This window comes from Canis lupus (assembly GCF_048164855.1).
Source record: "Canis lupus baileyi chromosome 5 unlocalized genomic scaffold, mCanLup2.hap1 SUPER_5_unloc_3, whole genome shotgun sequence".
Taxonomy (NCBI): Eukaryota; Metazoa; Chordata; class Mammalia; order Carnivora; family Canidae; genus Canis; species Canis lupus.
Window position 1 is genome coordinate 181,457 of NW_027326410.1, and position 25,745 is coordinate 207,201.

The 25,745-nt window shown below is 39.1% G+C and overlaps 1 protein-coding gene and 1 long non-coding RNA gene across 16 annotated transcripts in view; one reads left to right on the plus strand and one right to left on the minus strand.

Moving 5' to 3' along the window:
• LOC140629416 (uncharacterized) overlaps positions 1–25,745 on the plus strand; it is a 187,166-nt gene that overhangs the window by 103,101 nt on the left and 58,320 nt on the right. The window lies entirely within an intron of this gene.
• LOC140629411 (outer dynein arm-docking complex subunit 2-like) overlaps positions 1–25,745 on the minus strand; it is a 272,107-nt gene that overhangs the window by 83,913 nt on the left and 162,449 nt on the right. For 14 of the 15 annotated variants that reach the window (XR_012027242.1, XR_012027241.1, XM_072818875.1 and 11 more), the window contains 2 exons: positions 17,900–18,088; positions 16,409–16,630 (listed from right to left, as the gene is read on the minus strand). Coding sequence is in view for 13 of the 15 variants with exons in the window: in XM_072818875.1 (XP_072674976.1) it covers positions 16,409–16,630; positions 17,900–18,088 (411 nt within the window). In the remaining 2 variants the exon portion in view is untranslated. Of the gene's footprint in view, positions 1–16,408; positions 16,631–17,899; positions 18,089–25,600; positions 25,669–25,745 lie in introns of those variants that run through there. The other variant, XM_072818878.1, reaches the window with a different exon arrangement.

The following is a 25,745-nucleotide window of genomic DNA, read 5'->3' on the forward strand; positions in this document are numbered from 1 at the left end:
TAAAAAAATAAAATAAATTAAAATGCAAATATATACATATATGGGTATATACTTATGCATACAAACATATATGACATAAAATGTCATTAGTATTAACTAATACTAATATTTGGAAAATATAGCTACCCTTCTTAAAGTCTACGTAATAGAAATAACTTTAAAAAAATCACAAAATCATATGGTTTTAACTACATATACCATAACTCTTACTAGTAATAATGCTTAATTAGCATAAAGCTGCAAAGACAGCAAGCAAGACTAGAAAATCCTGAAAACCAAGGAAAGAAACAGAGCATTTGGGATGCAGGAGGACGGCACCATTCCTCCATAAAACAAGTATGTTCTCTGTCAAGTCCTATTCCCCCTTGTGCCTTCCGAGACAGCTGCTCTGTCTCATAAAGCAGTTTCTCAACCAGGCTTAGTCTTTCAAACACAGCCTTACACAGCAGCGTCCACACCCACACACTGCTTTACCCTGCAGTGGCCGTTAAGAGAACAGACTGCAGAACCAGATTTCTTGGGTCCTTTCCTTATGACCTGGGTGATTCAGGGCAAGTCGCCTAATCATTATGTAACTCAGTTTCTTTACCTACAAAATAAAGATAATTCCCATATTACTGGAAAATGGAGAAGACTAAATAAAAGGGTATGTGTGAATGGCACACAGGAAGCCAAATAAAATGAAAATGATATTACTTTTATCACTATCTCTTTTGCTCTACTTACATGCAGCTCTGTTTTTCATCTTTTCTCACCTTTAGCCTTCAGGAAGGGGAGGGAAATTTATTCTGCTGGGAATGTGGTAGTGGAGACATAAAAGAAGTAAGATGGATTCATTAGAGTGAAGCAGAGCTAGTATGGATGAAGGAGACAAGTGTCCTATTAGCTCAGACTGTCTGAGACACATTTGATTTTTCCAAGGGCTCCCTGGATATTGTAGAAGACCACTGAATCACATCAAGCGTAAAAGCATTTCCTAGAGCTGTCCAAGGAAAATTTAAAAACACAAACAAACAAAAAGTGGCTTCAAAGAGTCATTCTGGTATCAGATTTTTAGATGCACTACACTTATAAAAATGCAAAGAATTAAGATTAAAATTCTTGATTCTTATTTTGTAAATCTTTCTGTCAAAGCAGAGTGCTAAATAAATATGAAAAAGAGCTCCTACTGGGTTTCATAAACAACAATTAAAGGGCAGCATGGCCCTAGTGCAGTAATTTTCAATTTTTTCTAAAGCAACAAAAAGCTGTTTTAAAACAAGATCTCATGCATAATCCTAATATGTAAAATGGAAAAACTAGCTGCTCTAATTAAAGTAGGTGACTGCCCCCCACACCAAGCATTGGCTTCCACCTTGCCCTGAGGACTGGGCCCCAATCTCTCCCAGGGGGACCCTAACAGTCCACGAGACACAGTTTGAAATTCCCTCATCTGTGGAAACAGCCCTAAACGAGACATCACAATCATTTATGATGTTATGCCATGTGTTGACAGTGTGGTTTTCGGTACTTCACTGATCTGGGCCTTACATTCCTCATCTGCAAAATGTGTATTTAAACAGGTAACTCACGTCTCCCAGCTCTCACTTTCCATGAATTTATTATATAAAGAAAGGATAAAAAGGAAATAGGAATTCTGCTTCATGCAAGATAGGCTAATAGGGACTGGATTTATCTTCCTGTCTAAAAAAACTTAAAAATAGTAAAATATATAAAGCAATGGCTTTTAAGACACTGGACATCAGGCAAAAAAGGACAATCATCTCTGAGAAAAGGTAAACTCAAGAGGTAAGCCCAACCACTGACCCAGCTCCTGCCTGGAGAGAGCTGGAGTGCAGGGAAAGAGAACCCGAACAAAGCACAGCAGCCTCTCCGAGCTGGGAGGCCAAACTTGGAAGGTTGGAAAGCTGTGATGACTGGAGTCTTCAGGGAAGATTACTGGAGGGGAGAGAACATTCTGAGCACAGAACTCTGGAGATGTGTAGTAGATGCCCATGAAGCTTTAGCACAGAACTGATCAGCACTTGTGTGTGCAGAAAGTACTTACCCAGACAACAATCTTGAAGCTCTTACGGGTCAAATAGTGCCTGATCTCACTACTCAGCATGAAAGCCTTAATAATCTATGGGTTTCAGGTAGAGTAACCAGAAGGCTCTTATCTCAGTAGTGGGTAAGAATTAGCCATAATCTAATTGTGACAACAAAGCATAGAACTGAGGGATGCCTGGGTGGCTCAGTCAGTTAAGCATCTGCCTTCAGCTCAGGTCATAATCTCAGGGTCCTGAGATGGAGTCCCAAGTCAGGCACTCTACTCATCTAGGAGCCTGATTTTCCCTCTGGCCCTGCCTGCTACTCCCCCTACTTGTGTTCTCTGTCAAATAAATAAATGAAATCTTAAAAAAAAAAAAAAGAAAAGAAAAAAAAAAGCATGGAACTGAAAAGATCAAATTGTTTCTAAGTAATACAACCACATCCTAGGAAAAAAACTCAAGAATATTTATAGAAACGATCAACTCAACACATTAAAATTCTGTGTCTTCCAAGAAGCAGACTCTTCACTATGGAGGGCAAACTGATGGTTACCAGAAGGGAGACGGGAGGGGTGCAAATTGGTGATGGGGATTGAGGAGGGTACTTGTCTGATGAGCACCAGGTGTTCTATGTAACTGTTGAATACTGTACACCTGAAACTAATACTATACTGTATGTTAACTATTCTGAAAATAAAATTAAAAACTTAATTAAAAAAATCCCTCCTACCCCACCGTCAGCGCCTGACATGACCCATGAAAAGGGAAAAAAATTAACCAGTTGAAAGTAAACCAGAAATGACACTAGAACTGTTACTAGAACTGGATTTCATAGGAGCTAGAAAAAAGACTCAGTATATTAAGGAGAGACGTGAAAGATACAGCAAGACCCAAATCTAATCTTAAGAGATGCTATTATACTATCTGAGATATAAAACGCATGAATGGAAATAAAGGTAAATTAAACATTATTAAAAAAAGATTTTTTGAACTTGAAGGCACAGAAATAGAAACATTCCAAATTGAAACACAGAGAGGAAAAAAGACAAAAAATAAAAAATTAACAGAGCCACAGGGAGCTGTGGGAAAATGTCAAGTAGCCAATTATGGGTGAAAATGGAGTTTCCAAAGGACAGTAGAAAAGGAAGAGGACAAAGAAAAGTATTTGAAGAAATAATGGCTCTAAATTTGATGAAAACTATAAGCCTATACATCTAAGAAGTTCAACAAAGCCCAAGCATAAGAAACATAAAGAAAACAATACCAAGGCACATCATAATCAAATTGCTCAAAATCAGCGAAAATGAAAAAATCTTAAAAGCAGTACAACAAAAAAAAAGACATACAAGTAAACAAACATGAGCATGACAGGTTTCTTCTCAGAAATGACACAGGTATGAATAAAATGAAGAAACATGCTTATTGAAGGAAAAAAAAGTCTTTGTAAAATTATATGCCTACCAAAAATATTCTTCTTCTTTTTTTTTTAATAAATTTAATTTTTATTGGTGTTCAATTTACCAACATACAGAATAACACACAGTGCTCATCCCGTCAAATGCCCCCCTCAGTGCCCATCACCCATTCACCCCCACCCCCCGCCCTCCTCCCCTTCCACCACCCCTAGTTCATTTCCCAGAGTTAGCAGTCTTCACGTTCTGTCTCCCTTTCTGATATTTCCTACCCATTTCTTCTCCCTTCCCTTCCATTCCCTTTCACTATTATTTATATTCCCCAAATGAATGAGACCATATAATGTTTGTCCTTCTCCGATTGACTTACTTCACTCCGCATAATACCCTCCAGTTCCATCCACGTTGAAGCAAACGGTGGGTATTTGTCATTTCTAATGGCTGAGTAATATTCCATTGTATACATAGACCACATCTTCTTTATCCATTCATCTTTTGATGGACACTGAGGCTCCTTCCACAGTTTGGCTATTGTGGACATTGCTGCTAGAAACATCGGGGTGCAGGTGTCCCGGCGTTTCATTGCATCTGTATCTTTAGGGTAAATCCCAGCAGTGCAATTGCTGGGTCGTAGGGCAGGTCTATTTTTAACTCTTTGAGGAACCTCCACACAGTTTTCCAGAGTGGCTGCTCCAGTTCACATTCCACCAACAGTGCAAGAGGGTTCCCTTTTCTCCACATCCTCTCCAAAGTTTGTGGTTTCCTGCCTTGTTAATTTACCCCATTCTCACTGGTGGGAGGTGGTATCTCATTGTGGTTTTGATTCGTATTTCCCTGATGGCAAGTGATGCAGAGCATTTTCTCATGTGCGTGTTGGCCATGTCTAGGTCTTCCTCTGTGAGATTTCTCTTCATGTCTTTTGCCCATTTCATGACTGGATTGTTTATTTGGTGTTGAGTTTAATAAGTTCTTTATAGATCTTGGAAACTAGCCCTTTATCTGATACGTCATTTGCAAATATCTTCTCCCATTCTGTAGGTTGTCTTTTAGTTTTGTTGACTGTATCCTTTGTTGTGCAAAAGCTTCTTATCTTGATGAAGTCCCAATAGTTCATTTCTGCTTTTGTTTCTCTTGCCTTCGTGGTGGATGTATCTTGCAAGAAGTTACAGTGGCCAAGTTCAAAAAGGGTGTTGCCTGTGTTCTCCTCTAGGATTTTGATGGAATCTTGTCTCACATTTAGATCTTTCATCCATTTTGAGTTTATCTTTGTGTCTGGTGCAAGTTAGTGGTCTAGTTTCATTCTTCTACATGTGGATGTCCAATTTTCTCAGCACCATTTATTGAAGAGACTGTCTTTCTTCCAATGGATAGTCTTTCCTCCTTTATCAAATATTAGTTGACCATAAAGTTCAAGGTTCACTTCTGGGTTCTCTATTCTGTTCCATTGATCTATGTGTCTGTTTTTGTGCCAGTACCACACTGTCTTGATGACCACAGCTTTGTAGTACAACCTGAAATCTGGCATTGTGATGCCCCCAGCTATAGTTTTCTTTTTTAAAATTCCCCTGGCTATTCGGGGTCTCTTATGATTCCACACAAATCTTAAAATAATTTGTTCTAACTCTCTGAAGAAAGTCCATGGTATTTTGATAGGGATTGCATTAAACGTGTATATTGCCCTGGGTAACATTGACATTTTCACAATATTAATTCTGCCAATCCATGAGCATGGAATATTTTTCCATCTCTTTTTGTCTTCCTCAATTTCTTTCAGAAGCGTTCTATAGTTTTTAGGGTATAGATCCTTCACCTCTTTGGTTAGGTTTATTCCTAGGTATCTTATGCTTTTGGGTGCTATTGTAAATGGGATTGACTCCTTAATTTCTCTTTCTTCAGTCTCATTGTTAGTGTATAGAAATGCCACTGATTTCTGGGCATTGATTTTGTATCCTGCCACACTACCAAATTGCTGTAGGAGTTCTAGCAATCTTGGGGTGGAGGCTTTTGGGTTTTCTGTGTAGAGTATCATGTCATCGGCGAAGAGGGAGAGTTTGACTTCTTCTTTGCCAATTCGAATGCCTTTAATGTCTTTTTGTTGTCTGATTGCTGAGGCTAAGACTTACAGTACTATGTTGAATAGCAGTGGTGAGAGTGGACATCCCTGCCTTGTTCCTCATCTTAGGGGAAAGACTCCCAGTGCTTCCCCATTGAGAATGATATTTGCTGTGGGCTTTTCATAGATGGCTTTTAAGATGTTGAGGAATGTTCCCTCTATCCCTACACTCTGGAGAGTTTTGATCAGGAATGGATGCTGTATTTTGTCAAATGCTTTCTCTGCATCTAATGAGAGGATCATATGGTTCTTGGTTTTTCTCTTGCTGATATGATGAATCACATTGATTGTTTTACGAGTGTTGAACCAGCCTTGTGTCCCGGGGATAAATCCTACTTGGTCATGGTGAATCATTTTCTTAATGTACTGTTGGATCCTATTGGCTAGTATCTTGTTGAGAATTTTTGCATCCATGTTCATCAGGGATATTGGTCTGTAATTCTCCTATTTGGTGGGGTCTTTGGTTTTGGAATGAAGGTGATGCTGGCCTCACAGAACGAATTTGGAAGTACTTCATCTCTTTCTATTTTTCCAAACAGCTTTAGTAGAATAGGTATGGTTTCTTCTTTAACTTTTGATAGAATTCCCCTGGGAAGCCATCTGGCCCTGGACTTTTATGTCTTGGGAGGTTTTTGATGACTGCTTCAATTTCCTCCCTGGTTATTGGCCTGTTCAGGTTTTCTATTTCTTCCTGTTCCAGTTTTGGTAGTTTGTGGCTTTCCAGGAATGCGTCCATTTTTTCTAGATTGCCTAATTTATTGGCGTATAGCTGTTCATAATATGTTTTTAAAATCTTTTGTATTTCCTTGATGTTGGTAGTGATCTCTCCTTTCTCATTCATGATTTTATTAATTTGAGTCTTCTCTCTCTTCTTCTTTTTTCTCTCTCCTTTTTAATAAGGCTGGCTAATGATTTATCTATCTTATTAATTCTTTCAAAGAACCAACTCCTGGTTTTGTTGATCTTTTCCACAATTATTCTGGTCTCGATTTCGTTGAGTTCTGCTCGAATCTTTATTAACTCTCTTCTTTTGCTGGGTGTAGGATCTATTTGCTGTTTTTTCTCTAACTCCTTTATGTGTAAGGTTAGCTTTTGTATTTGAGTTCTTTTCAGTTTTTGAATGGATGCTTGTATTGCGATGTATTTCCCCCTTAGGACTGCTTTTGCTGCATCCCAAAGATTTTGAATGGTTGTATCTTCATTCTCATTAGTTTCCATGAATCTTTTTAATTCTTCCTTAATTTCCTGGTTGACCCTTTCATCTTTTAGCAGGATGGTCCTTAACCTCCACGTGTTTAAGGTCCTTCCAAACTTCTTGTTGTGATTTAGTTCTAATTTCAAGGCATTATGGTCTGAGAATATGCAGGGGACGATCCCAATCTTTTGGTATCGGTTCAGACCCGATTTGTGACCCAGTATGTGGTCTATTCTGGAGAAAGTTCCATGTGCACTTGAGAAGAATGTGTATTCAGTTGAGTTTGGATGTAAAGTTCTGTAAATATCTGTGAAATCCATCTGGTCCAGTGTATCATTTAAAGCTCTCGTTTCTTTGGAGATGTTGTGCTTAGAAGACCTATCGAGTATAGAAAGAGTTAGATTGAAGTCACCAAGTATAAGTGTATTATTATCTAAATATTTCTTCACTTTGGTTATTAATTGATTGATATATTTGGCAGCTCCTACATTTGGGGCATTTATATTGAGGATTGTTGAGTCCTCTTGTTGGATGGATCCTTTAAGTATGATATAGTGTCCCTCTTCATCTCTCACTACAGTCTTCGGGGTAAATTTTAGTTTATCTGATATAAGGATGGCTACCCCTGCTTTCTTTTGAGGACCATTTGAATGGTAAATGGTTCTCCAACCTTTTATTTTTTGGCTGTAGGTGTCCTTCTGTCTAAAATGAGTCTCTTGTAGACAGCAAATAGATGGGTCCTGCTTTTTTATCCAGTCTCAAACCCTGCGCCTTTTGATGGGGTCATTAAGCCCGTTCACGTTCAGAGTTACTATTGAAAGGTATGAGTTTAGTGTCACCGTGATATCTATTCAGTCCTTGTTTTTGTGGATTGTTCCACTGAACTTCTTCTTAAAGGGGAATTTTAAGAGTCTCCCTTAAAATTTCTTGCAGAGCTGGTTTGGAGGTCACATATTCTTTCAGTTCCTGCCTGTCTTGGAAGCTGTTTATCTCTCCTTCCATTTTGAATGAGAGCCTTGCTGGATAAAGTATTCTTGGTTGCATGTTCTTCTCATTTAGGACCTTGAATATATCCTGGCAGCCCTTTCTGGCCTGCCAGGTCTCTGTGGAGAGGTCAGCTGTTACCCTAATACTCCTCCCCATAAAAGTCAGGGATTTCTTGTCTCTTGCTGCTTTAAGGATCTTCTCTTTATCTTTGGAATTTGCAAGCTTCACTATTAAATGTCGAGGTGTTGAACGGTTTTTATTGATTTTAGGGGGATCTCTCTATTTCCTGGATCTGAATGCCTGTTTCCCTTCCCAGATGAGGAAAGTTTTCAGCTATGATTTGTTCAAATACATATTCTGGGCCTCTGTCCGGCACCCTTGGGAACCCCAATTAAACGTAGGTTCTTCTTCCTCAGGCTGTCGTTTATTTCCCTTAATCTATCTTCATGGTCTTTTAATTGTTTGTCTTTTTTCCTCAGTTTCCCTCTTTGCCATCAACTTGTCTTCTATGTCACTCATTTGTTCTTCCACCTCGTTAACCCTCGTCGTTAGGACTTCTAGTTTGGAGCCGCGCAGCCCCTCCGCACGGAGCCTCTTCCTCTGCTGGAGCCGCCGCCCGAGCCCCTCAAGCTGCTCCCGCCCCGCAGCCCCCTCCGTGGAGCCACCCCTGAGCCCCTCCGAGCTGCTCTGGGTCCTGCCGTGCGCGCTGCAGCCCTTAGGGAGCTCGGCGCACTCTCCCGGGGCGCAGGTGTCTGTTAGTGTCCCCGGGAGCCCGAGGGCACCCCCGCCCTCCTGGGTCCTGCTCCAACTCCCCGCGAGCCCCTTTCTGCCCGGGAAGGTCGGTGCCGCTCCTGCTCCTCCGGGACGGGGCTCTCCTGTCCTGGGGACACTCGCCCTGGCCTCAGCCCGGCTCCTCGCGGGGCCCCTCCCCCTTGGAGGCCTTTTGTTTCTTTACTTCTTTTTCCCCGTCTTCCTACCTTGGTAGAAGCGCGAACTCTTCTCACTGTAGCATTCCAGCTGTTCTCTCTTTAAATCTCAGACCGAATTCGTAGATTTTCAGGTGATTTGAAGGTTATCTAAGTAATTTGGTGGGGACAGGTGATTTGGGGACCGGACCCTACTCTTCCGCCGTCTTGCCCCTCCTCCCCAAAAACATTTTTCAAACACAAAGACAAAATAAAGTCTTTTTCAGAAGTATGAAAGATAAAAGAATTTATCAACAGGGCTATACCAAGAAATGTTAAAAGTCCTTTGGGCAGAAAGAAAATGATACCAGATGGAATCTGCATCTATAGAAAGGAATAAATAGCACTTTTTCCTATTTATTTAAAGTTCTGAAAGTGATATTTGATTATTTACAGCCAAAAGGAAGAACAATGTGGAGTTTATAATATATATAGGAGCCAAATGCATGACAATAGCACATAAGCCAGGAGGACAAAAATGGAAGCATAGTGTTGGATAATTCTTAAACTATATGTTTCTGTGTGTAATAAAACTTGAAGGTACCCTGTGCTAAATTATATATGTATACTGTAAACTCCAAAGCAGCCACTAAACTAACAATAATCATAAAAACTAAATGATAAATAAATAATAAAAACAAAAAGGATAAAATGGAATGCTAAGCAAATATTCAGTAAGAAGACAACAATGAATAAATGGGAAAAAAAGGGAACAAATAAAATGACATTTAAAGCCAACCCGGTCAACAGCACATTAAATGCAAATAGTGTAGACACTCTATAACCTGTCCACAAAGGCAGAAGTTGTGATTTGAATTAAAAAAAAAAAAAAAAAAAAAAAGCAAGCCCCTACTACATGCTGCCTACAAATAGTGAATAAATTAAAATACACAAATGGGGTAAAAGTTTAGAAAGGACTACAGAATTTAGCATACTAATTCCAACCAAAAGAAAGCAGGAGAAAAGGCAGATTTCAAAGCAAAGAATATGACAAGGCATCAAGGTGATTTCATACATATAAAGGGGTCTCAAGAAGACATACTATTCCTAAATACTCATGTAGCTAATAAGAGAGCTCTAAAATGCATGAAGAAAAGAACTGATGAGATAGAACTGTAAGAAAGATGTATAATATTTGAACAATATATATATATTATTAAGGGAGATATATCAGCGCTATAAAATTCTCCCAGAAAACTTAAGGAGGAACAATTTCCAACTCATTTACGGAAGCATTACTGTGATAGCAAAACAGAGACATTACAAGAAAAAAATACTACAAACCAACATCCCTCATGAACACAGATGCAAAACTCTAAGCAACATTTTAGCAAATTATGTTCAACAGTGTAGAAAAAGGATAACACACTGTAGCTACATGGGTCCATCCCAAGAATGCTGGGTTGGTTTAACATTTAAAAACCAAATCAATGTGATTCTCCATAATAACAAACTCTAAAAGAAAAGCCATAATATAATCTCAATAGACACAGTAAAAAGCATTTAACAATATCCAGTATCTTTTCCTGATAAAAAAAATTTTCATCGAAGTAGTTATAGAAGGGAACTTACTCAACCTGATAAAAGTCACCTAACAGGGGTACCTGGGTGGCACTGGTGGTTAAGGGCCCAACTCTTGATTTCAGCTCAGGTCTTGATCTTGGGGTATTGTGAGTTCAAACCCCACATTGGGCTCCTTGCTGGGAATAGAGACTTAAAAAAAGTCACCTAACAAAAACCTACAGCCAACAGTAAACTGAACGGTGAAACAATGTATTCCCTCCAAGATCAGGAATAAGACTGGGATATCTGCTCTTATTGTTTTATTCCCAGTATTGCATAGGAATGACTGGCCCATGCAATCAGTAAAAGAGGCATCCAGGTTAGAAATAAAAGGCATCCAGGTTAGAAAAGAAGAAAGAGAAGTCTTTATTTGTAGATGACATGATTATTTATGCGGCAATTGACAATCTGTTTTTGTACGGCTTAAAGAATGAAGAATGTTTTTTGTACAGTTATAATCAGTAATAACAACAACAATAAAAGAAGAATCTGTAACAGAGACTTAATGTGGTCCATAAAGCCTAAAATATTTACTATTTGGTCCTTCAGAGAAAATGGTTGCTGACTCCTGGTCTATGTAGAAAATCTGCTGGAATCTACAAAAGCCTACTAGATCTAATAAATGAATTTAGCAAGGTTGCAGGATATAAGATTAATAACACACAAGATCAATTAAATTTCTATATAACAATGAACAATCAAAAATTGAAAATCTTAAAATTACATTTAAAGTAGCATCAAAAACATTTATATAGGAGTAAATCTAACAAAAGATGTAAAAAACCTATGTGAAGAAAATCACATAATATTGCTGAAAAATAAACATGGAAATAATGGAGAGATATTTCTTCTTTATGAGTAGATGACAATAATGTTAAGATGTCAATTTCCCCCCAAAAGATGTATAGATTCATTGCCCATCCCAAACAAAAACTCAGAAAGCATTTCCTGTAAAAATTAACAAACTGATTAAAAATTTATATGGAAATGTAAAAAGCTAGAATAGTCAAAGTAACTTAAAAAAAGAAAAAGGTAGGAAAACTGACACCACCTAACTTTAAGGCTTATTACAAAGCTACAGTAATTAAGACAATATGGTATTGGTATAAATATAGACAGAACAATGTAACAAAACATATATTCAACTATTTTTTTTCAAGATTGCAAAAGAAATTCAGCAGGGAAAGGGCACTATTTCAACAAAGGATACTCATATGCCCCCCAAATGAACTGCAATTCATTCCTAGGATGGTAAACAAAAATTTACTCAAAATGATTTACAGACTTAAATGTAAAACCAAAAGTTATAGAACTTCCAAAAGAAAACGTGGGAGATCTTTGTGACTATGTGTTAGGCAAATATTTCCTAGACATAACACCAAAAGCACAGTCCATAAAAAAAAAAACAACAACAAAACCACAAGATAAATTAGACTTCATCTACTTTGGGGAGGGGATCATTATCCTGATCTGATCCTGGCTTTGTGGGTATGTGTCTATACCTCACAATTTATTACACTGACACTCTTGATATGTGCATGTCAATTATAAAGTTATTACGTATTTTAAGTTAGAAATGAAATAAGGAAAACATTTGTGTATGTAAGATATTAGAGTTAATCGAACTCACGGAATCCTTAAGTAATCATACATTTCTTTCTCACTTTATTTTTTAAAAATTTTATTTATTTATTCATGAGAGACAGAGACAGAGTGGCAGAGACATAAGAAGAGGGAGAAGCAGGCTCCTTGCAGGGAGACTGATGTGGGACTTGATCCCCAGATCTGGGATCATGCCCTGAGCTGAAGGCAGATGCTCAACCGGCTGACCCACCCAGGTGCCCCTCTTTCTCACTTTAAAGGATAAATGCAGGGGATCCCTGGGTGGCGCAGCGGTTTGGCGCCTGCCTTTGGCCCAGGGCGCGATCCTGGAGACCCGGGATCAAATCCCACATCGGGCTCCCGGGGCATGGAGCCTGCTTCTCCCTCTGCCTGTGTCTCTGCCTCTCTCTCTCTCTCTCTCTCTGTGTGACTATCATAAATAAATAATAAAAAAAAATAAATAAAGGATAAATGCAAATAACGAGTCAATCAGAAAGAAATCTGGGGGTGCCTGGGTGGCTCAGTCCGTTAAGCATTTGCCTTCAGCTCAGGTCATCATCCCAGGGTCCTGGGATCGAGCTTCATGTTGGGCTCCCTGCTCAGTGAGAGCCTGCTTCTCTTTCTCCCCCTGCTCATGCTCTCTCTTGCCATCTCTTTCATTATCTCTCTTCTCCCTCTCAAATAAATAAATAAAATCTTAAAAAAAATAAAGTAGAAACAAGTCTGTATATGACTCTATCTTTGGTATCATCACATAGTTACTGATACCTAAAAGTGCTAAGTAATTCAATAGCATATCACCAATAGACCATCCCCAGCACTCCAGGGAATATCTGGAATGTGAGGAAAGTGCACAAGACCCATACAATTACAGAAAGAGTTTTCATCAGCAGAAAAGATTATAGTTCTATCAAGCATTAACTATGTGGACTACAGAGAGGCACTGAGAGTTCTTGGGTGATCTCAGCCTCTAAAGTCCATTTCCTTGACTCAAAAGTATTAGTGATATTTTTTGTTTTGGTGCCAGGCTTCAAGGACTAGAGGGTGTGTTTGCTTCTGGGTTCATCTTCTCCACTCTCTGGAATGCCACCTTAGTCTGGGAGGCTGCCAAGATGGCCCCTGCAGGTCCACCCAATGTGAACTGTTCCTTCTACTCTCTGCTGGACCCACTTCTGGTTGTATTTTCTGCAATCTCTTCAATTTCCTGCCTTCTAGAAAAGTGATAGGCTCTAATGTAGCTTTCACCTGCCTGGTATAGACATTTGCAAAACAAATCCAGTCACCATGGGGAAGGGAGCTTAATGCTGTTTATAGGTGCTCATCATCTTTCTATCTGATCACTTTTTCTGTCTTAGGAAAGGGCTTGTCTTGCTCAGTTTTTCCTGCAACTTCTTTTCCTCCTTGTATTACTTTCTTATGTTACGGTTTTGTTATGATTAGCAGTAACTGTTATATCTCCTAGACTTATGCTTTCAATAGAGTTGCCAACAGATCTGCATGCATGTTCACCAGGTTTTATAATAATGCAAGTCCCTGTACTGATACTTTTGAGAAGAGATCTGTGTAAAATCATAAAGAGGATAAAGAGTGCATTATTCCTCTCATGTCGCATTTACCAGGGCAGGCGATTTCTTAGTTTGTACAGAACTTCTTATCTGGAAAGGCTCTAACCCCAGGATTATTTTTCAACATAATTGAGTCAGGAAATCCTTATTGATCACTTCGCAGTTTTTAAACACAAAACCTTTGGAAACTCCCTCTTCCTCTGGCTTCTAGAACTCCTAGGTAACCTGTTAACTTCCCAAGGTTACTTTGACAGCTCTTCTTCCTAGCCTACATGCTCCGTGAATGCAAATATAGACATTTCCCAGGCTTCTCTAAACTCTCTGCCAAAAACAACTTATCTACCCTTGTTCGTGACTTTTTACCTCTCACTGATACTTCCTGATCTTCCCCTCTCCTGCCTCTAGACTTGTGCTGTCCAATAAGAAAGCCACTAGCTGGGGATCCCTGGGTGGCTCAGCGGTTTAGCGCCTGCCTTCAGCCCAGGGCGTGATCCTGGAGTCCCGGGATCGAGTCCCACATCGGGCTCCCTGCATGGAGCCTACTTCTCCCTCTGCCTGTGTCTCTGCCTTTCTCTCTCTCTCTCTCTCTGTCTCTCATGAATAAATAAATAAAATCTTTGGGGAAAAAAAAAAAGAAAGAAAGAAAGCCACTAGCCACTGGTGAGAACCTGAAACATGGCTAGTCCCAATGGAGGTGTACCGCCAGTATGCAACAGAAATACTATATACATATACACATACACCCATATATATGTGTGTGCATGTGTGAAATAGTATTGATTAAATGTAGAAGTAAAAATATTTTGGATATAATAGGTTAAATAAAATATGTCACTAAAACTAATTTCACCTCTGTTTATCTTTTCTGAAATTCTACCCCCTAGAAAGTTTAATGTTACATATTTGGCTTACTTTACATTTGTACTGGACAACACTGCACTAGACCAGAAATTCAAACTGACCATTTAAATCGAACACAGTAGAAACTGAAACCAATCTATTCCAGACCCTCAAGCCTGCTCACTGTTATTATGGAATAAACATCGGTTGGCATGAGACAGATAGGTTGTGTAACATCAGCTGCTGTTGTTAAGGAAAAGGTAAGATGAAGGAACTAACTCTAGGATAAATTACTCATGAACCGGGTGACAGGATGAGTCTGGTAATTGTCAACCTTGCTCCTGGGCAGCTGTAATGGGAATGTATGTAGGACTGGGAAATAACACTATAAGATTTTGACTAGAAAGGCACAGTAGCAATTAGGAATGAAAACAACTGGGGATTTGCCAAAATAGTGGATAATGTTTATATGGATTTGGAGTAAAAAATGTTAGCAGTTACACATTGTGACACTCACAGCAGGTACTGTTAACCAAACAAATATGCCAAATATTTTCTTGCATGATCTTGGGTGATAGAATCTTCCTCTTCACCTAGCTCCAAATCTGGAGTCATTTTTGACTCAACCCTTTCCTTAGTCCTCATACCCAACCACTACACCAAGCCCAGTTTATTCTACTGATACTCACTCACCACATCCACATTTATTTCCTCCTTAAAGAAAACCAGAGAGGGGTGCCTGGGTGGCTCAGTTGGTTATGTGTCCTCCTTGACTTGGGCTCAGGTCATGATCTCAGGGTTGTGAAACTGAGCCCTGAATGGGGCTCTGCGCTGAGTGTTGAGCCGGGTTAAGACTCTCTCTCTCTCTCTCTCTCTCTCTCTCTCTCTCTCTCTCCCTCTGCCCCCCCATCCCCTCTCATGCGTACGCTCTCTCTAAAAACAAAACAAAACAAAACAACAGAAAGGAGACATGGGTCCATATGCTGCCTCCACAGTCCCAAGAGGGAGAGCTTAGGATTAGGGCTGCCTCTATATCATGACAGAGTAACTTACAAAAAACAATATCCTGTTCTTTACAGTTATTCTCTGGTAGAAATAACAGGTAGTTAGGAAGGCAAATAGGCAAGATGGAGAGGCCCTCAAGAGACCTTGAGATGAGGAGGAAAGAAAGGGTCTAGGGCTAAAAAACCCTTGTTTTCTTTCTTGGCTTTTCTCTTTCCTGTCCCCTCCCTCTAATAATTTTTATTGCCTTCTTTTTCTAGCACATATAAGCTGTGGGTGGGTGAACAGAGTTTCATCACTTTACATAGCAGAATACAATTCCTAAGTGATTTTTGGGTTATCCATTGGCTTGCCTTAGAAGAAATGATTCAGAATTGCATGTGCAGCTGGCATGTATGTCAATTAAACCATAAACCTTAATAAATTTTAAAACTTTGAGTAGCCTAGAAATTCTCTTTTTAAACTGGCAGTTGTCTCCGCATATGTTATATTTCAGACACTGTATTATGCTACTTAATTTTTACAGTTTAATTTTTTTAAGGCTATACTGACAGCATGTTAGGTTGGGCAAGTCTTGTTCAAGACCAGAATGTATAGATATATAAAGGTCTATGTGCAGAAACTCTCCTACCTGTGTATTGACTAAAGGCAAAGAAAATTTGATGCACAGATTTTTTTGTTAGAGAAAATATGTCTTTAAATTGGTCCTTTGCTATTACAGTTAAGACTGTCAGGTTGTAGTCTAGTTGTTGTTTCAGTCAGCTCCTTTGCTGTTGAGTTCATGCCTCTATTTTGTTATTTAAGTGCTAAGTAAATAATATATTAAGTAGAATTATGAATGCCAGTGATTATTTATGCACTGTACATTTTTAAAATCAATTCAAACTACAGAGCAATTATTTAACTAAGTATGTTTTAATTCTTTAAGAAAAATTCGATCTCCAACTTTTCTGCAGCATAAACCATGCTAACACATAGCTCAACTGCAGCCACGACCCAACAAGTAGGCAGTTTTGTGTGTCCAAATACCCCTCATCAGTGAAACTTTATTGTTATGTAAGTTTCTTTTCAGCCTCCATCTACCTAATTTGGACTAAACCATAAAGTCAACCATACCTTTACAGTCAATCATACCTTTACCGCACCATTCTCGTGAATGGTGATGCAGTTATCTGCATCTTCTGAGAGCTGGTACAAGGCTTGAACTGTTGCTCGATGTACGTTGGCATCATTTGATTTCAGATAACGCACTAATGGAGCCACTGCTTTGTACTCGCCAAAGGCCACTCTATTTCTGCCCCACATACAGCAACGTGAAATAGCTTCTGCTAGATGACGCCTCAGTTTATCATTATTCTGCACAAAGGAAATGAATTGTGGTATATGTATTGCAATGGACCTGTGAGGTCATGTTTCTGTGCTAGATGTTTATTACCCAATAAAATGCCAATGAGTCAAGGGAAAAAGGCTAGCAGGCTGGTCAGATGGTGTCTTGAAGGAAATTAGTATTCTCCTGGTCCCCCATGGGCCAAGGTTCAATCCTGAGTTTTCTTTTTATGGCTTTAAATTTTTTTAAATTTCTTTTTGCTGACTACTGAATGTAGTCAATACACTCAAAAGTGATCAAGTGTCTGGCATTTATTATTTGCTCAAGGATTTATTCCTTTTTGAGCAAGTGCTTTAGTTAAAAAAATAGTTAAAGAATATTGGGCATTCTTACGGGGGGCATTTCACTTTACTGGGATAGGTGATTAACTTTATACCTTTACCCTAGGAATACTTCTACATCAGTAATACACCTTGGTCCCCAAGAGGGAGAAGACAATGCAGCAATGACATGTTTCAGTCTGCCACATTTCTTTCTCTATCCTTTATCCAGACTATATTCTTCTTCTTCTATGTATACTTACTCCTACAGGTATAATATAACTAAACAGGATATAGTTTTCTGTTTATTATATTTTTCTCCTTATTGAGGCAACAACTTGATGTCCTTAAGTGAATTTGGAACTCAGTGTTAGGCTGGCCCTAAAAAGTCTTCTAAACCAAGCATCCTTCCAGTGATGGAATTTTTGCTCTGAGATTTTCCTGCCAAGAGGTAGCCCAAGCTATGCTCAAATACTTCTGGTCATGGTGAAGTCATTATCTCCCAAGGCTGCTTATTCTATCTGGCACAGCCCTGAATAAATAATACAGTGGTTGCCAGAGTCTTCCAGCCCAAGAATGCCATCGATCCAAGCTTTTAAGCCTGGGGAGGAGCATTTATCTTCTTAAGTTGGCATGAACAATTATCTTAAAGATAATGATAATGATGGTGGGGATAGAAGATGATAGCTAATACTTCTACAATAACATTTATGTTTGCTACCACTTTACTTCCCAGTAATAAATAAAAAACAGCCTCTATTTTATAAGGATCTTGCACATAAAATTACACAGTTTGAATACACTTTTGCATTGATTAGTCTCAGAGAAATTAAATGAGGTGACTCAAAATCTCATACTTCATAGGTGATGGATATTAAGCTTGAATCCAGGTCTCTGGACTTTAAGCTTATTTTTTTTTATTATTCCATGATATTTTATGACAATACACACTGAATATAAAAGGATGTTGTTACTTACTGTATTTGCTAGTTTGGACAATAAAGGGACAACTCCAAGATCTGTAATAGCAGCTAAATTTTCTTGATCTTTTGCAATGTTGGTAATAGCAGCACATACACTTGCCAAAACTTCTTTATTATCTGATTTCAGTAAATTGACAATAAGTTCCAAACCACCAACAAAGCAACGAACCATTTCTCCAGCATCCTAGAGAACAATTAAAAACAAAAGATGTTACCAAAAATAATCTTATGATTAATAGTTTTTTAAAAAGTAGAAAGTAATGATAAGGCTGTGAGGTACACTTTTGGCATAAAAAACAAATTCAGTTTATTTCCTTATTATACATATTTCTATGTATGTAAGTATATGTATAATTACACACACAATTCAGTTTCAACAAATATTAATTGAACAACTACTATGTGAGTTACCATGCTAACTACTGGGGATATAGAAGTTAGTAAAATACAGTGGAGTCTTATTATTTGCAGTAGCTGTATTTTATAAAGACATCACAAAAATTGAATTCGTAAATATTGAACCATTGTTTCTAGGGGAAATGCAGCATTAGCTTCCTACACACTTCTGGTCACAATTTTGTCAACTGATCAGTATATAACCTTGTTTTATGTGTGTTTCTGCTTAAAGATTTCTTGTTTCATAAATTGTTAATTCATTAATGTTGAATTTGTAGACACTACACTGTAAGTCATGCCAGAGGGAAGCTTATCTAACACACAAATTTTTTCCCTAAGGCACATCACAGCCTTCTGATGCTTAGGAAGACCAGAGAGCACTGAGGGGGTACTACAATGGCAGCCATGACAAAAAGTGAAATCACCAACAAAACCAACAAAGATATGAAAAATGTGCCATTGAGTAGACTACAAAATGGATGCTTATTAATAAATAGTATGAGAGCTAAGACAAGAAGGCAGAGTGTCATCTTGTTCAACCCCAGCTGAGAATATGCATTTTAGGTGACTCAAATTTTTCACCTCTCTGTGTATGTCCAAGAATGACCACAGAAGTGTTCTAAATATTGATTTGAGGGTTACATTTTAGCAAGTAAGCAAAAATTCCCAAACTGAATTTGTGAAGAATATAGATTAACTGTGTATACCTTTTTGCCATTGTATTACTTGCAATCCAGTGGGGAGTAGGGACATTAAGAAGTATAATGGAGACACCTAGGTGGCTCAGTCTGTTAAACAACCAACTCTTGGGCAGCCGGGGTGGCTCAGCAGTTTAGTGCTGCCTTCAGCCTAGGGTGTGATCCTGGAGACTGACCAGGGATCGAGTCCCATGTCGGGCTCTCTGCATGGAGCCTGCTTCTCCCTCTGCCTGTGTCTCTGCCTCTCTCTCCCTCTCTCTGGTCTCTCATATATAAATAAATAAAATCTTAAAAACAACAACAACAACACAACCAACTCTTGGTTTTGGCTCACATCATGATCTCAGGGTCCTGAAAGAGAGAGCCCTGTGTGGGGCTTTGTGTTCAGTGGGTAGTCTTCTTGAAGTTTCTCTCCCTCTGCCCCTTCCCCCAATTCTCTCTAAAATAAGCAAATAAAAAAAAGGAATAATTATAATGAATAGCACTAAGGGGAAAGATTCAAGGACTGCCACCAAAAGGATGTTTATTAACTAAGTCTAAAAGATGAGGAGTTAACCAGTGTGAAAGGGATTCAGGGTGGAGGAATCATCATGAAACAGAGTGAGAGGAGGTGCCTTTTTTTTAAAGTGCAAAATAGAGCATAAACTTACTAAGATCTTGAAGGGTCTTTATTGTGAGCTTTGGTAGAGAACATGGAGTTCATTTTAAAGGTGCAAGAAAGCCACTCAAAAGGTTTGAGTGTGTGTTGGTGGGAGGGTGGGGAGTGGGGAAGAGGATTTTATCAATTTTGTTTCACAGTAGACCTCTCTGGATTACAGAGTTGAGGTTAGGGCAAAGCCTGGTGCTGGAAACTCAGGCTATTTCACTTCACTAGGTTCAGGTAAGAGGTGGTGGCAGTTTGGATGCAGGTGATGATCTAGCTCTGGAGGAAGGAGTGTGGGTTTGTGAGTGTTGACTGGTGAAGATAAGGACCAGGGACTCAATAATGATTTCCCTGCTCCTAGCTTTACCTAATTGCGTTAATGTTGGGAAGGCAGGGTATTGTTTTGTTTTCTAGAGGTGAGAAAGGATGGTACTTGATATTAGTGGCCTGATTTGAATGAAGTGCCTATGAGACATTTATGTGGAGACATCAGAAGTCAGCTGGATATACTGGTGTTTGGAGCTCAGGGAAGAAAACCAGGCTGGAGTTGTAGATTGGGAAGGCGTCAGCATGAAGTCTGTAACTGAGATAATGTGTGTGAGAGGTGGGGTGTGAGGGATGAGGGCTCTCTGTACCAGAGCCTAGAGAATGGACAGGAAAAGAATTTGTCAGAGGAGCCTGAAAACAGATAGTTGCATGGAAATCTTCACCTCCCCTGATGCATGGCAGTGCCTGTGTGATGACCAATTATTTGGCTCCATGGCTTTCTCAGGTAACAGAAATGAATACTTTTGGAGGGCCAATTACATATTGGAAACTTTGCATAAATTATCTCAGTTAAACTTTGTAATAACCATGGAAAGTAGATATTATTTCCATTTTATTTATTTTTATTTTTTTCTTTTTCTTTTTTAAATTTTTTATTTATTTATGATAGTCACAGAGAGAGAGAGAGAGAGAGGCAGAGACATAGGCAGAGGGAGAAGCAGGCTCCATGCACCGGGAGCCCGACGTGGGATTTGATCCTGGGTCTCCAGGATCGCGCCCTGGGCCAAAGGCAGGCGCCAAACCACTGTGCCACCTAGGGATCCCTTTTTTTAAAAAAATTTTTTATTTATTTATGACACTCACACACACACACAGAGAGAGAGAGGCAGAGGGAGAAATTATTTCCATTTTAGATTTCAAAGATGTTTAGATTTCATAAACTAGACTGTATCCCTCAAGGGGCCATGTTCTAGTTATCTTGGTGAAATTTATAATCATAAACCTGAACATCCCATCCCCATATCCCCCAAATTCTTCTGTAAGGATAAAATCCTTGTGGCATGTGTGCCCCTGGCTTCCCTGTCTCACCTTCTCTGCCTTGATTTCCCTTTTCAACACGCCCCGCCCCATGCAAGCCCTAAGCCAGTACCTAATGCCAATAATTAATAATCAGAATCCTGACACTCATTTTCTGAGAATGGGGTTCATTAAGTCTGGGGTGGGGCCTATAATTTTTTTTTAATTTTAGAAATCTCTCCTGTGATTCTAAACTTCAGTCAGTATTGAAAATACTGCTTGTGCAGGACCTTCAAGTTATTGTCCTCAAACATGCTATGTGCATGTCTCTGTCTTTGTGTATGGCTTTTTTTTTTAAATTTTTTTTATTTATTTATGATAGTCACAGAGAGAGAGGGGGGCAGAGACACAGGCACAGGGAGAAGCAGGCTCCATGCACCGGGAGCCCGACGTGGGATTCGATCCCGGGTCTCCAGGATCGTGCCCTGGGCCAAAGGCAGGCACCAAACCGCTGTGCCACCCAGGGATCCCGTGTATGGCTTTTTTGTCTATTTTCTGACTAGCTTGGAACTTTCCATGTGGTCTCAGCTGCTGACTAAGGTATCATTCTCTTCAGGGAGCTTTCCTGAACTTTGAGTCTGGGTTAAGCTGCTCTTAGTATAATACCTGGTTCTTCTATATTAGAGCACTTACTATTTTCTGCAGTAGTGGCTTATTTGCCTTTGACCTAGAACATAAGTTCCAGGAGGACAGGGGCTCCTTCTGTCTTGTTTATTGCTCTAGGCCCAATTTCTGTGAAGGTTTCTCTGCCAGTTTCTAGAAACCCCATTGAATTAATTTGCAAACTCATAGCTACATAAGGAAGCTTTCACTGAGGACATAAACCAAACTGAACTTCTAGTTATTGGTGAAGGAAGGACCCCAGTCAGGTCCTCCCCAGGTGTAAGTGGAAAGTATCTTTTCCACATCATGTTGTCTCTCCTGATTGCTGTGGGAAGTGTGTGAGCAGTATTACTGGCCTTGTTCCCAGTACCACACTTAAATACAATTTCTGCTAGGACATATGTTCACATTCTGATGTATTAATAAAATTATTTTGAAAATATTTGCCATTTTCCCTAAAATTCTATAAGAAAGCCTTTTATATAAGACAAAAGAAATGACTATACTTTGAATTGTATTCTACATTGCCACCTTCTCACTTCTATGCACTAGGATGCAACCACATTGAAAGATTAAAGTGTTAATTTACTAACCTTCAGTCAAATACACTACATAATTTAATCCAAATTTCCCCTTTGAAGCACTTAGTAGTAGTAGTAGTAGTTGTTGTAGTACTACTTCTAAGGAAAACCTTAGAGAAGTGAATTAGTATGTGGAAAGTGAGATGATAAATGGCACAGTGTGTCTGAATCCATGTCTGCTTGACTCCAAAGCCACTCAACAATACTGCTGTTATGTAAACCCCTACCACACACGTGGTCTGGATGAAATAAATTCATAATCCTAACCACATACTTGGTCCAGATGTACATGTAAACTCAAAAGCAAAAACAATGGCTCTCAGAATTTCAGGGAACTTCAAAAGTGTAGCCCCAAAACTTCAAGTGACATTATGTGTATCAATAAGCTAATTTACTTGTCAATTATGAAGTTATAGAACAATTCTTTTTCTCTAGAAAGACTAGAGGATTATCAGGAAGATGATGGTGGCATAGTTTTTTAATCTTCCTAAAGAAACAGAGAAATTAGTGGCAGCAAAACAAAAATACAGAAACTCTAGATGACAAGGTATCTTCAAAGATCCCCAAGAATACACAGATTGGGACAAACTACCAAAACTACATGCTGTAAGAAACCAGAAATCTACAGAGAGAAGGCAGAAGGACTTGTGAAGGCCCTAGAACCAGGGAGTCCAGGCTGCCACCAGGTCTCACTGGAAAGCTCTGGAAAGCTCAGGAGCAGCCCCAATGGACTTTCTGGGCTCTGATTAATAGATAAGACCAACATGTCTCCAGGTCTGACAGTGCTGTAGCATTCTGTGGTCTGAGTTCTGTGAATCCATAATACCAACAATTGAAAGTAGTGGTTAAAGTCCTGTACTAAGGAAGAACTACTGGGAGTTGCATCCAAACAGGAAGACAGGGATAATGGGATGAAGGAATGATACAGTCCAGGTAAAAAGGGGTGAGGGGAAGCAAAGGAGCCTGAGTCTCCTCTCCATCACTTGGAAAATAAGAGGAGTGAGATCTTGAGAAGCATGAAATTAGAAAAACAACTCTGGTCCACACTTCCCTCCTAAAACACCATGAAAACTCATTTCACTTAAAACTGAGCAAAACAAAAAGATTACAGTCAATTCCATATGGAGTTAATATAAGAAAAAGAATGAGCTGAAAGAAAATCACAGAAGCAATGAAAAAATACCAATTAGAATTATCAAAGCTCATGAATTAGGTGATTAGTAAAAAACCAATCTTAAAGGCAGGTGTAACCTATCTGCAAAGGATTAGAAATGAAAGAAAAAGTCATTTTGAAAATGAAGAGTAAACTAGAAGGAATGCAAAAACAAAAACAAAAAAAACTAGAAGGAATGCAAAAATGAATATACATAATAGGTAATATCTTTAAATAAACAGAATATGTGAAGAGTCTAAAATGATGGGGGGAAAGCTAACAAAAACTTCAGGAGACTAGGCAGAGAAAATAACACACACATAGTAAGTCCTGAAGAAGGAAACAAAACATAATAATAGAGAAAATTTTTAAAACTATGATTTAAGAAACCTGAAATAAATAGAATCTGAGAGTATATTGGAAAGTCACCATATACACCTGGGAAAATTGGCCCAAAATGTGCTAACATAGAGAAATATTCTAGTACAACTGCTGGACTTTAATAAAAAAGAAAAAAAAATTATTTGGTCATCTAAGCAAAAAGACCAGGTCACTTCTAAGGGAAAGAATAAGATATTATCTTTAGCCTTTTCAGTAGTGATGTTTTTATGCTGAGGGAAAGAGAATAACATATGCAGACTATCTCAAGAGAAAATGTGAATCAATGTTTTAATATCCAGCCAAAATGACCTTCAAGTATAAAACTGTTATAAATGTGGAAGACTCCAGGGAATGTGAACACAGGCCCTTCTGAGGAATCGACTTGAGACTGACAGATCTCCAAAAAGACTAGAAAGACATTGACAAAAGGATGGAAGGTTTCTTAAAATGCTCTAAGGCTTCATTTCCTTCAGGATGAGGTTTAAGTCATTAGCATGATTCAAGTGTTTTCCCAGTCTGGCTCAACCTTACCTTCTGGTCTTTTTTTTTTTTTTTTTTTTATTATTATTTTTTTATTTTATTACCTTCTGGTCTTACTTCTAAGTGTATACTTTTGTATAAACTATTTTGCAGCCTCTAGGCTTACTGGTGTTCCCTAAAGTGCCATGTTCTTTTACATTTGTGCCTATGTCACTTTCTTTACCTGGATGCCCTTCTAAGCTCCCAGAAAATCCTACTCAGCCCTGAAAAGTGACTCCTTTTAATAGCAGCTTAAATAATATTTCCCCCATAAAATCCACCCCCTCCCCTTCTTAGTATGGTACTCCTACCCTCCACATTTCTGAAGCTGCTTTCCTCTCAAATCCATTCCTTCATTCTCCCATATTTGCCACAACTTGATTTTGCTTGAGTGTCTAACTGTCACACAGAAGCACTTGGAGAAAGTGCTTCTATGCCTCAGAGGTAATTCTTGACTGGCCTAAGCCTATCATGGAAGTCTCATTCCCTTGACCATTATTTGTTTAGGGCTGGGCTAGATATGGCCCAGTTATGATCAGTGAGTTCTGAGATAATGTCACCCAGGAATCCTCTGGAAGTTTTCCTGTTTATAATAATCATCACAGGTCATATTGAGAATGACAGAGCCTGGAATCAACCAGGCCTAAAATCCACTTTGGCCATTTAAAACCAATGGCATTTGTAGCAACAGTTTTCATTCTATTGTAATGATTTTCTTTTTTTTTTTTTTTAATTTTTATTTATTTATGATAGTCACAGAGAGAGAGAGAGAGAGAGGCAGAGACACAGGCAGAGGGAGAAGCAGGCTCCATGCACCGGGAGCCCGACGTGGGATTCGATTCCGGGTCTCCAGGATCGTGCCCTGGGCCAAAGGCAGGCGCCAAACCGCTGCGCCACCCAGGGATCCCTTGTAATGATTTTCTAATGGGTCCTTTCCCCGTTATTTGTGAGCTCTTTAAGAACAGAGCTGTCTGGTCTTGTTCTTTGTTTCTCATTTGGAATGTGGTCTAATGTCTGTCACAGAGTAGACTTTCTTTTAAGAAAATTATTTATTTATTCATGAAAGACAGAGAGAGAGAGAGAGAGAGAGAGAGAGAGGCAGAGGGAGAAGCAGGCTCCCTGGGGGAATCTGATGTGGAACTTGATCCCAGGACCCCAGGGCATGACCTGAGCCAAAGGCCTGAGCCACTCAGGTGCCCCTCACACAGGAGACTTCCAATAAATGTTTGACGAATTGTGAAAAAAATAAAAATAATGAGGGAACTATGACTTTAGGATACTTAGCCACAGTCACAAATACTAAAAAGCAAAGACCATTAATTATGTATTGATAGTATAACTATGTAAAAGTAATCTAAGTGGGTAAGACCAATTCAACCTCACAGTCTTCCTGGTTGTCTTGCTGCTTTATCAGTAGAGACAGTGAGTCACAGCGCTGGGGCCATACTGGAAGAAATAACAAAAGTGATCACATCTGCTTCTGCTCCAAGAACTTCCTAAGGTGCATGGTATGAGATAGAGGG